Below are 15585 nucleotides of genomic sequence, written 5' to 3'. Positions count from 1 at the left end.
CGCTGGACCAGACAGGACTGGCAAAAAGTGCTCTTCACTGACGAGTCGCGGTTTTGTCTCACCAGGGGGGCTGTTTGGATTTGTGTTTATCGTCAAAAGAATGAGCGTTACAGCGAGGCCTGTACTCTTGAGCGGGATCAATTTGGAGGTGGAGGATCCGTCATGATCTGGGTTGTGCCACAGCATCATCGGGCTGAGCTTGTCATTGCAGGCAATCTCAACGCTGGGCATTACAGGGAAGACATCCTCCTTCCTCATGTGGTACCCTTCCTGCAGGCTCATCCTGACATGACCCTCCAGCATGACAATGCCATACTAGCCATACTGCTCGTGCTGTTTGTGATTTCCTGCAAGACAGCAATGTCAGTGTTCTGCCATGGCCAGCGAAGAGCCTGGATCTCAATCCCATTGAGCACATTCCCCCCAGAAATGTTTGGGAACTTGCAGGTGCTTTGGTGGAAGAGTGGGGTAACATCTCAAAGCAAGTACTAGCAAATCTGGTGCAGTTCATGAGGAGGAGATGCACTGCAGTATTTAATGCAGCTGGTCGCCACTTTTGATTTTGACCCCCCCCCCTTTGTTCAGGGACACATTATTCCATTTCTGTTAGTCACATGTCTGTGGAACTTGTTCAGTTATGTAAATACAAATATTTACATGTTAAGTTTGCTGAAAATAAATGCAGTTGACAGTGAGAGGATATTTCTATATAGTCTATATACAGTACCAGTCAAATTGACACACCTACTCATTTTCTTAATTTGTACTATTTTATACATTGTAGAATAATAGTGAAGACATCAAAACTATTAAATAACACATGGAATCTTGTAGTAACCAAAAAAAAGCATTAAACATATTTTATATTTGAGATTTTTCAAAGTAGGCACTCTTTGCCTTGATGACAGCTTTGCACAGTCCTGGCATTCTCTCAATCAGCTTCACCTGGAATGCTTTTCCAACAGCTGAGCACTTGTTGGCTGCTTTTCCTACACTCTGCGGTCCTACTCAAACCATCTCAATTGGGTTGAGGTCGGGGGATTGTGGAGGCCAGGTCATCTGATGCAGCACTCCATCACTCTCCTTAATGGTTAAATAGCCCTTACACAGCCTGGAGGTGTGTTGGGTCATTGTCCTGTTGAAGAACAAATGATAGTCCCACTAAGTGCAAACCAGTGGTAGCCATGCTGGTTAAGTGTACCTTGAATTCTTAATAAACTACTGACAGTGTCACCGGCGAAAGACCGTCACACCTCCATGCTTCACGGTGAGAACCACACATGTGGACATCGTCCGTTCACCTTCTCTACGTCTCACAAAGACGGAACCAAAAATCTCAAATTTGGGCTCATCAGACCAAAGGACAGATTTCCACTGGTCTAATGTCCATTGCTCGTGTTTCTTGGCCCAAGCAAGTCTCTTATTGGTGTCCTTTAGTAGTGGTTTCTTTGCTGCAATTTGACCATGAAGGCCTGATTCATGCAATCTCCTCTGAACAGTTGATGTTGAGATGTGTCTGTTACTTGAACTCTGTGAAGCATTTATTTGGACTGCAATTTCTGAGGCTGGTAACTCTAATGAACTTATCCTCTGCAGCAGTGGTAACTCTGGGTCTTCCTTTCCTGTGGCGGTCCTCATGAGAGACAGTTAACTCTAATGAACTTATCCTCTGCAGCAGTGGTAACTCTGGGTCCTTTCCTGTGGTGGTCCTCATGAGAGACAGTTAACTCTAATGAACTTATCCTCTGCAGCAGCGGTAACTCTGGGTCTTCCTTTCCTGTGGCGGTCCTCATGAGAGACAGTTAACTCTAATGAACATATCCTCTACAGCAGTGGTAACTCTGGGTCCTTTCCTGTGGTGGTCCTCATGAGAGACAGTTTCATCATGATGGTTTTTGTGACTGCACTTGAAGAAACTTTCCAGATTGACTGACCTTCATGTCTTAAAATAATGATGGACTGTAATTTCTCTTTGCTTATTTGAGCTGTTCTTGCCATAACATGGACTTGGTCTTTTACCAAATAGGGCTATCTTCTGTATTACCACCCTTGTCACAAAACAACTGATTTGCTCAAATGCATTAAGAAGGGAAGAAATTCCACAAATGAACTTTTAACAAGGCAAACCTGTTAATTGAAATGCATTCCAGGTGACTACCTCATGAAGCTGGTTGAGAGAATGCCAAGAGTGGCTACTTTGATGCATCTCAAATATAAAATACTGTTTTGCTTTCTACATGATTCCATGTGTTATTTCATAGTTTTGATGTCTTCACTATTATTCTACAATGTAGTAAAGGTTAGTAAAAAATAAAGAAAACCCTTGAATGAGTGTGTCAAATTGACTGGTACTGTATATATTGATTTGTATTATATTTACCCCCCCTAAGGAGGACACATCTTTTTTTGTTTTTTTACAGCTTTTCTGCTACATATACATACATTTTGCAATCACATTTTACATACAGTGGGACAATTGTGCAAGTTCTCCCACTTAAAAAGATCAGAGGCCTGTAATTTTCATCATAGGTACACTTCAACTATGACAGACAAAATGGAAAAAAAAATCCAGAAAATCACATTGTAGGATTTTTAATACATTTATTTGCAAATTATGGTGGAAAATAAGTATTTGGTCAATAACAAAAGTTTATCTCAATACTTTGTTATATACACTTTGTTGTCAATGACAGAGGTCAAACGTTTTCTGTAAGTCTTCACAAGGTTTTCACACACTGTTGCTGGTATTTTGTCCCATTCCTGACCATGCAGATCTCCTCTAGAGCAGTGATGTTTTGGGGCTGTTGCTGGGCAACACGAATTTTCAACTCCCTCCAAAGATTTTCTATGGGGTTGAGATCTGGAGACTGGCTAGGCCACTCCAGGACCTTGAAATGCTTCTTACGAAGACACTCCTTCGTTGCCCGGTCGGTGTGTTTGGGATCATTGTCATGCTGAAAAAGACCCAGCCACGTTTCATCTTCAATGCCCTTGCTGATTGAAGGAGGTTTTCACTCAAAATCTCACAATACATGGCCCCATTCATTCTTTCCTTTACACAGATCAGTCGTCCTGGTCCCTTTGTAGAAAAACAGCCCCTAAGCATGATGTTTCCACCCCCATGCTTCACAGTAGTTATGGTGTTCTTTGGATGCAACTCAGCATTCTTTGTCCTCCAAACACGACGAGTTGAGTTTTTACCAAAAAGTTATATTTTGGTTTCATCTGACCATATTACATTCTCCCAATCTTCTTCTGGATCATCCAAATGCTCTCTAGCAAACTTCAGACGGGCCTGGACATGTACTGGCTTAAGAAGGGGGACACGTCTGGCACTGCAGGATTTGGGTCCCTGGCGGCGTAGTGTGTTACTGATGGTAGGCTTTGTTACTTTGGTCCCAGCTCTCTGCAGGTCATTCACTAGGTCCCCCCCATGTGGTTCTGGGATTTTTGCTCACCGTTCTTGTGATCATTTTGACCCCACGGGGTGAGATCTTGCGTGAAGCCCCAGACCGAGGGAGATTATCAGTGGTCTTGTATGTCTTCCATTTCCTAATAATTGCTCCCACAGTTGATTTCTTCAAACCAAGCTGCTTACCTATTGCAGATTCAGTCTTCCCAGCCTGGTGCAGGTCTACAATTTTGTTTCTGGTGTCCTTTGACAGCTCTTTGGTCTTGGCCATAGTGGAGTTTGGAGTGTGACTGTTTGAGGTTCTGGACAGGTGTCTTTTATACTGATAACAAGTTCAAACAGGTGCCATTAATACAGGTAACGAGTGGAGGACAGAGGAACCTCTTAAAGAAGAAGTTACAGGTCTGTGAGAGCCAGAAATCTTGCTTGTTTGTAGGTGACCAAATACTTATTTTCCACCATAATTTGCAAATAAATTCATAAAAAATCTCACAATGTGATTTCCTGGATTTTTTTCTCTCTAATTTTGTCTGTCATAGTTGAAGTGTACCTATGATGAAAATTACAGGCCTCTCTCATCTTTTTAAGTGGGAGAATTTGCACAATTGGTGGCTGACTAAATACTTTTTTGCCCCACTATATATATATATATATATATTCTGTTGGTGGCGAAAAATGTATCATAATTTAAAATGGAAAAACTCAGTGTTGAATCAAGTGTTTTTTGTATCAGTTCATTAAACCATGATTTATGCAATGCACCGTTTAAAGGCAATGTATTCTAGGTAAACACTGCAGATGTGGCCTGGATTGAGTCCCGGCCAAGGTTGTAAATTTGAAGACTGAAATGTCTTGGTAAAGCTCCCATACAGGTTCTGAAGTCTGGCTCTACTACATTGGCCCTGGTCCACAGAGGTAAAGGCTGTGGCTGACTCTCCCCTCTGCAGCACAATAGAAGTGGTGATGAGAGCAGGTGTGCTGCAGTTTGGAATGGAACGTCAGTATCTCTTTCAACTTGTTTCACTGCTATGCTTTAACCTCGGCAGAGTATGAGTAAATAGTATTTCAATTCTGTTTTAGTGGTCAGATCACTGTTCTCCAGAAAAAGTAAAGGACCACATTGCATTGCTGTTGTAAAACAGCCTACATGTAAATGTGATGTCACAAGAGTTTTACCAGCCCAGAGGCTCCAATGCAACGTCATGCCGAGTGTTATCTTCCTGTTTAAAGTGGTCGTGTATGTGCTGGTTGTATTACCCAATATTTGCAGCAGGGGTCAGTGTGTAACTGTCTGCGCTGTGTCACTTTCACCCCAAAGGCTTTTGATGTGCCAGAACACGAGAGGGGAGTGTGTGTGTGTGCTAGTGAGTGTCGCACAGTCATTTACACACACACACTGGATCATTGAGAATAAGATCACTGACATTTGACCAGTGTCACACACACTACTGTATGTCAATAGCCTGCTATTTCTCCCACCTCAACCTTTCTGTATGTCAATAGCCTGCTATTTCTCCCACCTCAACCTTTCTGTATGTCAATAGCCTGCTATTTCTCCCACCTCAACCTTTCTGTATGTCAATAGCCTGCTATTTCTCCCACCTCAACCTTTCTGTATGTCAATAGCCTGCTATTTCTCCCACCTCAACATTCTGTATGTCAATAGCCTGCTATTTCTCCCACCTCAACATTCTGTATGTCATTAGGACCCTGGTATTTCTCCTACCTCAACCTTTCTGCATGTCATTAGGACCCTGGTATTTCTCCCACCTCAACCTTTCTGCATGCCATTAGGACCCTGGTATTTCTCCTACCTCAACCTTTCTGCATGTCATTAGGACCCTGGTATTTCTCCCACCTCAACCTTTCTGCATGTCATTAGGACCCTGGTATTTCTCCCACCTCAACCTTTCTGCATGTCATTAGGACCCTGGTATTTCTCCCACCTCAACCTTTCTCATGTCATTAGGACCCTGGTATTTCTCCAACCTCAACCTTTCTGCATGTCATTAGGACCCTGGTATTTCTCCCACCTCAACCTTTCTGCATGTCATTAGGACCCTGGTATTTCTCCTACCTCAACCTTTCTGCATGTCATTAGGACCCTGGTATTTCTCCCACCTCGACCTTTCTGCATGTCATTAGGACCCTGGTATTTCTCCCACCTCAACCTTTCTGCATGTCATTAGGACCCTGGTATTTCTCCTACCTCAACCTTTCTGCATGTCATTAGGACCCTGGTATTTCTCCTACCTCAACCTTTCTGCATGTCATTAGGACCCTGGTATTTCTCCCACCTCAACCTTTCTGCATGTCATTAGGACCCTGGTATTTCTCCCACCTCGACCTTTCTGCATGTCATTAGGACCCTGGTATTTCTCCCACCTCAACCTTTCTGCATGTCATTAGGACCCTGGTATTTCTCCCACCTCGACCTTTCTGCATGTCATTAGGACCCTGGTATTTCTCCCACCTCAACCTTTCTGCATGTCATTAGGACCCTGGTATTTCTCCCACCTCAACCTTTCTGCATGTCATTAGGACCCTGGTATTTCTCCCACCTCAACCTTTCTGCATGTCATTAGGACCCTGGTATTTCTCCCACCTCGACCTTTCTGCATGTCATTAGGACCCTGGTATTTCTCCCACCTCAACCTTTCTGCATGTCATTAGGACCCTGGTATTTCTCCTACCTCAACCTTTCTGCATGTCATTAGGACCCTGGTATTTCTCCCACCTCAACCTTTCTGCATGTCATTAGGACCCTGGTATTTCTCCTACCTCAACCTTTCTGCATGTCATTAGGACCCTGGTATTTCTCCCACCTCAACCTTTCTGCATGTCATTAGGACCCTGTATTTCTCCTACCTCAACCTTTCTGCATGTCATTAGGACCCTGGTATTTCTCCCACCTCAACCTTTCTGCATGTCATTAGGACCCTGGTATTTCTCCCACCTCAACCTTTCTGCATGTCATTAGGACCCTGGTATTTCTCCCACCTCAACCTTTCTGCATGTCATTAGGACCCTGGTATTTCTCCTACCTCAACCTTTCTGCATGTCATTAGGACCCTGGTATTTCTCCCACCTCAACCTTTCTGCATGTCATTAGGACCCTGGTATTTCTCCCACCTCAACCTTTCTGCATGTCATTAGGACCCTGGTATTTCTCCCACCTCAACCTTTCTGCATGTCATTAGGACCCTGGTATTTCTCCCACCTCGACCTTTCTGCATGTCATTAGGACCCTGGTATTTCTCCCACCTCGACCTTTCTGCATGTCATTAGGACCCTGGTATTTCTCCCACCTCAACCTTTCTGCATGTCATTAGGACCCTGGTATTTCTCCCACCTCAACCTTTCTGCATGTCATTAGGACCCTGGTATTTCTCCTACCTCAACCTTTCTGCATGTCATTAGGACCCTGGTATTTCTCCTACCTCAACCTTTCTGCATGTCATTAGGACCCTGGTATTTCTCCCACCTCAACCTTTCTGCATGTCATTAGGACCCTGGTATTTCTCCTACCTCAACCTTTCTGCATGTCATTAGGACCCTGGTATTTCTCCTACCTCAACCTTTCTGCATGTCATTAGGACCCTGGTATTTCTCCCACCTCAACCTTTCTGCATGTCATTAGGACCCTGGTATTTCTCCTACCTCAACCTTTCTGCATGTCATTAGGACCCTGGTATTTCTCCCACCTCAACCTTTCTGCATGTCATTAGGACCCTGGTATTTCTCCTACCTCAACCTTTCTGCATGTCATTAGGACCTGGTATTTCTCCCACCTCAACCTTTCTGCATGTCATTAGGACCCTGGTATTTCTCCCACCTCGACCTTTCTGCATGTCATTAGGACCCTGGTATTTCTCCCACCTCAACCTTTCTGCATGTCATTAGGACCCTGGTATTTCTCCTACCTCAACCTTTCTGCATGTCATTAGGACCCTGGTATTTCTCCCACCTCAACCTTTCTGCATGTCATTAGGACCCTGGTATTTCTCCTACCTCAACCTTTCTGCATGTCATTAGGACCCTGGTAACCTCAACCTTTCTGCATGTCATTAGGACCCTGGTATTTCTCCCACCTCAACCTTTCTGCATGTCATTAGGACCCTGGTATTTCTCCCACCTCAACCTTTCTGCATGTCATTAGGACCCTGGTATTTCTCCCACCTCGACCTTTCTGCATGTCATTAGGACCCTGGTATTTCTCCCACCTCAACCTTTCTGCATGTCATTAGGACCCTGGTATTTCTCCTACCTCAACCTTTCTGCATGTCATTAGGACCCTGGTATTTCTCCCACCTCAACCTTTCTGCATGTCATTAGGACCCTGGTATTTCTCCTACCTCAACCTTTCTGCATGTCATTAGGACCTGGTATTTCTCCTACCTCAACCTTTCTGCATGTCAAGGACCCAATTTCTCCACCTCAACCTTTATGCATGTCATTAGGACCCTGGTATTTCTCCCACCTCAACCTTTCTGCATGTCATTAGGACCCTGGTATTTCTCCTACCTCAACCTTTCTGCATGTCACAGGACCCTGGTATTTCTCCCACCTCAACCTTTCTGCATGTCATTAGGACCCTGGTATTTCTCCCACCTCAACCTTTCTGCATGTCATTAGGACCCTGGTATTTCTCCTACCTCAACCTTTCTGCATGTCATTAGGACCCTGGTATTTCTCCCACCTCAACCTTTCTGCATGTCATTAGGACCCTGGTATTTCTCCCACCTCAACCTTTCTGCATGTCATTAGGACCCTGGTATTTCTCCCACCTCGACCTTTCTGCATGTCATTAGGACCCTGGTATTTCTCCCACCTCAACCTTTCTGCATGTCATTAGGGACCCTGGTATTTCTCCTACCTCACCTTTCTGCATGTCATTAGGACCCTGGTATTTCTCCCACCTCAACCTTTCTGCATGTCATTAGGACCCTGGTATTTCTCCCACCTCAACCTTTCTGCATGTCATTAGGACCCTGGTATTTCTCCTACCTCAACCTTTCTGCATGTCATTAGGACCCTGGTATTTCTCCCACCTCAACCTTTCTGCATGTCATTAGGACCCTGGTATTTCTCCTACCTCAACCTTTATGCATGTCATTAGGACCCTGGTATTTCTCCCACCTCAACCTTTCTGCATGTCATTAGGACCCTGGTATTTCTCCCACCTCAACCTTTCTGCATGTCATTAGGACCCTGGTAACCTCAACCTTTCTGCATGTCATTAGGACCCTGGTATTTCCTCAGGGAGCAGGGCAGAATGAGAGCACAGAAAGCGGGAGAGGGGACAGTCATGAACAAGTGAAAATGACAGGGAGCGATAGAAAAACAAACAGAGAGGTCAGCCGGATGTGAGGCATAAATAACTTGAGTGAAAAAGGATAATGGGGATGGATGGTCATCTCTCTGCCTTCCCTCTTTCTCCTTCCTTCCTCCCTCTCTCCCTGTCACCTGCACACACATAGTCAGTAGTGTACAAGTGAAGGTTGAGTGGGAGACTAGATTGTATCAGAGGGCCATTCACTGACAGTAAAAGCAGTAATGCAATGTCACTCGACTGTCTGTCTAACGACCCTGACTCCCACTGGTCTCACACACACACACCTACTATGTCACCTGTCAGTCATCGAGTAGTGAGGCCAGAGGACTCTCCTCCAGAGTCATGTATTACCTTTTGTCTGAGGCTGCTGTTTACTACCCATTATCACATCATTATCACTTGAGACTGGTTACAGCTGGCCTACTCTTGCACATAAGGCTTTTAAAACCGAGACTGGCAATAATGCTACATTTATTGTAAAAAGGCAAGATAAACCAGGTAAAAATGACAAAACGGATAGCTAAAACAGTGGCTCACCATGCACACACACAATAATCTCTCAAACAATAACACACTCTCTGTTAAAAGCGGTTCCTTCAATAATTAGGTCTGAGGGACCACACCTGTGTTCAAACAACCACTCAATTAACTAGCCAATCAGGAGCTACATAATGAATTAACACAGAAGAGGTGCAATTGACATTGCAGCTATAATATTGCATGGAATGATGAATGGTTAACATGATGGGGATTCTGCATTCATTTTGTTTTACAATTGGCAACAGACACAATTAAAACAATGTCCTTGTAGTGAAGGGCTTATTCCTTCACACTTAGTACTGTAACGCATGGTGGATAGAGCATGAAAGTACACCTCTGTCTCACACACACACACACATGAGCATTATTACCACTTAATACCATTAGTAGTGTAACATAATGGTGGAGTGAGACTTGGAGCAGCAGAGACTGGTTACAGAGAGAGAGTCCTCAGGACACCAGGTGATGGTAAGAGGCTGTAGGTGATGTTTACTGTACTGTTCCTCTGTCATAGTAACACAGCAGAGGAGACTGGTTACAGGGGAGACTGGTTACAGAGGAGACTGGTTGCAGGGGAGACTTGTTGCAGAGGAGACTGGTTACAGAGGAGACTGGTTGCAGGGGAGACTGGTTACAGGGGAGACTGGTTACAGTGGAGACTGGTTACAGAGGAGACTGGTTACAGAGGAGACTGGTTACAGGGGAGACTGGTTGCAGAGGAGACTGGTTACAGGGGAGACTGGTTACAGGGGAGACTGGTTACAGGGGAGACTGGTTACAGGGAGACTGGTTACAGGGAGACTGGTTACAGGGAGACTGGTTGCAGGGAGACTGGTTACAGGGAGACTGGTTACAGGGGAGACTGGTTACAGGGAGACTGGTTACAGGGAGACTGGTTACAGGGAGACTGGTTACAGAGGAGACTGGTTACAGGGGAGACTGGTTGCGGAGGAGACTGGTTACAGGGGAGACTGGTTACAGGGGAGACTGGTTGCAGAGGAGACTGGTTACAGGGGAGACTGGTTACAGGGGAGACTGGTTACAGAGGAGACTGGTTACAGGGGAGACTGGTTACAGGGAGACTGGTTACAGAGGAGACTGGTTACAGGGGAGACTGGTTACAGGGGAGACTGGTTACAGAGGAGACTGGTTACAGAGGAGACTGGTTACAGGGGAGACTGGTTACAGAGGAGACTGGTTACAGAGGAGACTGGTTACAGGGGAGACTGGTTACAGGGGAGACTGGTTACAGGGGAGACTGGTTACAGGGGAGACTGGTTACAGGGAGACTGGTTACAGGGGAGACTGGTTACAGGGGAGACTGGTTACAGAGGAGACTGGTTACAGGGGAGACTGGTTACAGAGGAGACTGGTTACAGAGGAGACTGGTTACAGGGGAGACTGGTTACAGGGGAGACTGGTTACAGAGGAGACTGGTTACAGAGGAGACTGGTTACAGGGGAGACTGGTTACAGAGGAGACTGGTTACAGGGGAGACTGGTTACAGAGGAGACTGGTTACAGAGGAGACTGGTTACAGGGGAGACTGGTTGCAGGGGAGACTGGTTGCAGGGGAGACTGGTTGCAGGGGAGACTGGTTGCAGAGGAGACTGGTTGCAGGGGAGACTGGTTACAGTGGAGACTGGTTAGATAAATGTGTGTGTGGTGCTGTTACTACTGCTCTTTTCTGAATTCCCCTCCCCCCTCTCTTTCTCCTTCCCTCTAAGCAGATGGCCCCTCCACAGGAATTAGGCCCCACACAGGCTCTGAGTAAAAGCCCAGGAGCTCTCTGTTTCTTTCTCCTCCCTCCCTCTTTCCTTTTTCATTAGCTTTCTTTCTCTCTGTGTTTTTGCTGCGTTTGCAGTCCTGCCTGCCTAGCCATAGCTCCAGAGCCAGGAGCTGCAGAGGCAGAGAGGGAGGAGAGGCAGCCAGTGAGTGGAGTCCAACCCAGCTTCAAAGCCTCATAGTGGGCTTGATGCTCAGGATGACATCCTCCCTCCAGCCGCCTCCACTCCTCTCAGAGAGCACAGGAGAGAGAGGTATGGAGAGAATAAACGAAAGAGTGATAATAGAAATGGAAGGGGAGAAGGGAGAGAGACATTTGAGAGAAGGAGAGTCGGATGAGAGAATTCAGGACTGACAATGAAAGGATGACTGCATACATCACTCTCAAAAAGCAAAGGGAGAGGAGCGAGGGATATGGAGAAAGAAATGGAGAGAGGATGTCCTCACTTCCACCCACCTCATCAGGAGAGAAGAAGAGAGGGATGGAGTGAGATGAAGAGGAAAAGGAGAAATGCAGAAAGAGGGGGATGACTAGGATACAGAGAGATAGATAAAAATGATAAGCAAATACTTCAGAAACACAAACTGAATGCCCGGCATGTATTTTTTGGTGAAAATTACAGATTAGAGAGATGGAAATAAAACAAGAGGGGAGTGGAGATGGAATGGTGGGTTGAACTGCATGCTCTCAGGCAGGGAGGCGTGGAGATGGAATGGTGGGTTGAACTGCCTGCTCTCAGGCAGGGAGGCGTGGAGATGGAATGGTGGGTTGAACTGCCTGCTCTCAGGCAGGGAGGCGTGGAGATGGAATGGTGGGTTGAACTGCCTGCTCTCAGGCAGGGAGGAGTGGAGATGGAATGGTGGGTTGAACTGCCTGCTCTCAGGCAGGGGAGAACTCCTGCTCCAGCGTGGAGATGGAATGGTGGGTTGAACTGCCTGATCTCAGGCAGGGAGGCGTGGAGATGGAATGGTGGGTTGAACTGCCTGCTCTCAGGCAGGGAGGAGGGTGGAGATGGAATGGTGGGTTGAACTGCCTGCTCTCAGGCAGGGGGAGGCGTGGAGATGGAATGGTGGGTTGAACTGCCTGATCTCAGGCATGGGAGGAGAGGAGATGGAATGGTGGGTTGAACTGCCTGCTCTCAGGCAGGGAGGCGTGGAGATGGAATGGTGGGTTGAACTGCCTGCTCTCAGGCAGGGAGGCGTGGAGATGGAATGGTGGGTTGAACTGCCTGCTCTCAGGCAGGGAGGAGTGGAGATGGAATGGTGGGTTGAACTGCCTGCTCTCAGGCAGGGAGGCGTGGAGATGGAATGGTGGGTTGAACTGCCTGCTCTCAGGCAGGGAGGAGTGGAGATGGAATGGTGGGTTGAACTGCCTGCTCTCAGGCAGGGAGGCGTGGAGATGGAATGGTGGGTTGAACTGCCTGCTCTCAGGCAGGGAGGCGTGGAGATGGAATGGTGGGTTGAACTGCCTGCTCTCAGGCAGGGAGGCGTGGAGATGGAATGGTGGGTTGAACTGCCTGCTCTCAGGCAGGGGCGTGGAGATGGATGGTGGGTTGAACTGCCTGCTCTCAGGCAGGGAGGCGTGGAGATGGAATGGTGGGTTGAACTGCCTGCTCTCAGGCAGGGAGGCGTGGAGATGGAATGGTGGGTTGAACTGCCTGCTCTCAGGCAGGGAGGAGTGGAGATGGAATGGTGGGTTGAACTGCCTGCTCTCAGGCAGGGAGGCGTGGAGATGGAATGGTGGGTTGAACTGCCTGCTCTCAGGCAGGGAGGCGTGGAGATGGAATGGTGGGTTGAACTGCCTGCTCTCAGGCAGGGAGGCGTGGAGATGGAATGGTGGGTTGAACTGCCTGCTCTCAGGCAGGGAGGCGTGGAGATGGAATGGTGGGTTGAACTGCCTGCTCTCAGGCAGGGAGGCGTGGAGATGGAATGGTGGGTTGAACTGCCTGCTCTCAGGCAGGGAGGCGTGGAGATGGAATGGTGGGTTGAACTGCCTGCTCTCAGGCAGGGAGGCGTGGAGATGGAATGGTGGGTTGAACTGCCTGCTCTCAGGCAGGGAGGCGTGGAGATGGAATGGTGGGTTGAACTGCCTGCTCTCAGGCAGGGAGGAGTGGAGATGGAATGGTGGGTTGAACTGCCTGCTCTCAGGCAGGGAGGCGTGGAGATGGAATGGTGGGTTGAACTGCCTGCTCTCAGGCAGGGAGGCGTGGAGATGGAATGGTGGGTTGAACTGCCTGCTCTCAGGCATGGGAGGGGCGTGGAGATGGAATGGTGGGTTGAACTGCCTGCTCTCAGGCAGGGAGGCGTGGAGATGGAATGGTGGGTTGAACTGCCTGCTCTCAGGCAGGGAGGCGTGGAGATGGAATGGTGGGATGAACTGCCTGCTCTCAGGCAGCGAGGCGTGGAGATGGAATGGTGGGTTGAACTGCCTGCTCTCAGGCAGGGAGGCGTGGAGATGGAATGGTGGGTTGAACTGGCGGGGAGGCCTGGCTGTGTTTATGTCTAAATGGTTGGATGTGTTATTCAGGTGAAATCTATTTCACCTCATCAGAGGCTACTGACACACCAAGGAGCTACCGAATCATCCTCCGCCAGCGCAGGGCACACTGTCTCCATGGCAACCCCTCAAACTGACCTCCCATAATCTGTACCATAACAACCAGCCGATGCAAAAACCCAAACACGACGGCAAAATAGAAACAGCACAAACACTAGTCTCCCTCTCATTCTCTCACTGAGGCAGAAGGATATGTGGAAAATAACTAGGAAAGAATGCACATTGGGTCGGTTAAGTGCGGTGCTGACAGAAAAAGTTATCCCAAACTAAATTCACTGCAGCACATCTGGAATTATGTGTCCAAATTACCACACCTCACTGCAGGTAGGAGCAGGTAGGAGCAGAGTAGTAAAGTTGCAAGTGTCACTGCTCTATTTCCGTGCTTACTTAGTATTTTTGTAGGGATCAGAGGTTGTCTGTGATATTCAACTAAAAGTCAGAAGCAGATCATTTATAAATACTGCCCATCCACCTGTTTTTAACACTAGCCATGGAATGCTTCACATCACTTTTTGAATGACAACACTGCAGTGTAATAAACAGTGTTATATGCAGAAGTTGAAACCAGACAATTTATGAATAGCCTACTGTCCATACCCCCATACCCCCATACCCCCATACCCCCACAAGTGCTTGATTGATGGAATATAACCACGATTCTCTTAGCTATGAATCAGGATCGATGAGCCCATCCAGGGTCATGGCTATGGTTCACCTATCACCTCTGGTGGTCTCTGATTAATATCAGGACAATCCAATTAGTCAATATTGATATGAGATTCTTGGATCAAACCATTAAAGCAGGGGTCGGGAACAGGCAGCCTCGAGCCACAACTGTCCCAAGTGATTTGTTTTTGAACCCCCAATGTTTTGGGGGATTTTAGTTTTTGGTCAAAAAGTGTAATGCGTGCGTACTGGCGGCAGAGAGGTCAGGCGCAGGATGGCAAAGACTGTTACAACGGTGCAGTTTAATAATAAAATCACTGTGAACTAAAACAAGAAATAAATGCAATGGGACGAAACCCTTCGCACGCCAGACATAACGTGCACAAACTCTTAGAATCAACAATACCGGACAAGGACATGTGGGGAACAGAGGGTTAAATACACAACATGTAATTGCTGGGATTGAAACCAGGTGTGTGTGGAGACAAGACAAAACAAATGGAAACTGAAAGGTGGACCGACGATGGCTAGAAGACCATTGACGTCGACCGCCAAACATCGCCGGAACAAGGAGAGGGACCGACTTCGGAGGAAGTTGTGACAAAAAGACTGTAAGATCACCTGGAATTCAGCAAAAATATATGTATAATTTTGAAAATCTGTTTCCCAGTATTCCCATAAATTAATAGAAGAGATATGAGATCATGTCTCAATTTAATCAAGGTATGAAATTGTTATTTTCAAATACAAACTCTTTTTGGGCTTAGATGTGGTCAATTTGCAAATTATAATTATTTTAGAGGTTAGGTTAAACACCAAACCATTAGAGGTTAGGTTAAACACCAAACCATTAGAGATTAGGTTACACACCAAACCATTAGAGATTAGGTTAAACACCAAACCATTAGAGATTAGGTTACACACCAAACCATTAGAGATTAGGTTACACACCAAACCATTAGAGATTAGGTTAAACACCAAACCATTAGAGGTTAGGTTACACACCAAACCATTAGAGGTTAGGTTAAACACCAAACCATTAGAGGTTAGGTTAAACACCAAACCATTAGAGGTTAGGTTACACACCAAACCATTAGAGGTTAGATTAAACACCAAACCATTAGAGGTTAGGTTAAACACCAAACCATTAGAGGTTAGGTTAAACACCAAACCATTAGAGGTTAGGTTACACACCAAACCATTAGAGGTTAGATTAAACACCAAACCATTAGAGGTTAGGTTAAACACAAAACCATTAGAGGTTAGGTTAAACACCAAACCATTAGAGGTT

The 15585-nt window shown here is 46.6% G+C and overlaps 1 protein-coding gene across 1 annotated transcript; it reads right to left on the bottom strand.

Annotated features, from left to right (window-relative positions):
* Positions 1 to 12161: 12161 nt before the first annotated feature.
* LOC127930340 (uncharacterized) lies at positions 12162 to 13725 on the bottom strand. Its single transcript, XM_052520012.1, has 2 exons — positions 13707 to 13725; positions 12162 to 13573 (listed from the first exon to the last, which is right to left on the bottom strand). Exons 1-2 carry the CDS (start codon positions 13723 to 13725, stop codon positions 12162 to 12164), a joined length of 1431 nt encoding a protein of 476 aa, XP_052375972.1.
* Between the last annotated feature and the right edge of the window lie 1860 nt (positions 13726 to 15585).

The sequence above is a fragment of the Oncorhynchus keta genome, chromosome 5, assembly GCF_023373465.1.
Source record: "Oncorhynchus keta strain PuntledgeMale-10-30-2019 chromosome 5, Oket_V2, whole genome shotgun sequence".
In the NCBI taxonomy this organism is placed as follows: domain Eukaryota; kingdom Metazoa; phylum Chordata; class Actinopteri; order Salmoniformes; family Salmonidae; genus Oncorhynchus; species Oncorhynchus keta.
Note: the sequence above shows the minus strand (reverse complement) of the source record. Positions and strands in the feature narration are given on the sequence as shown.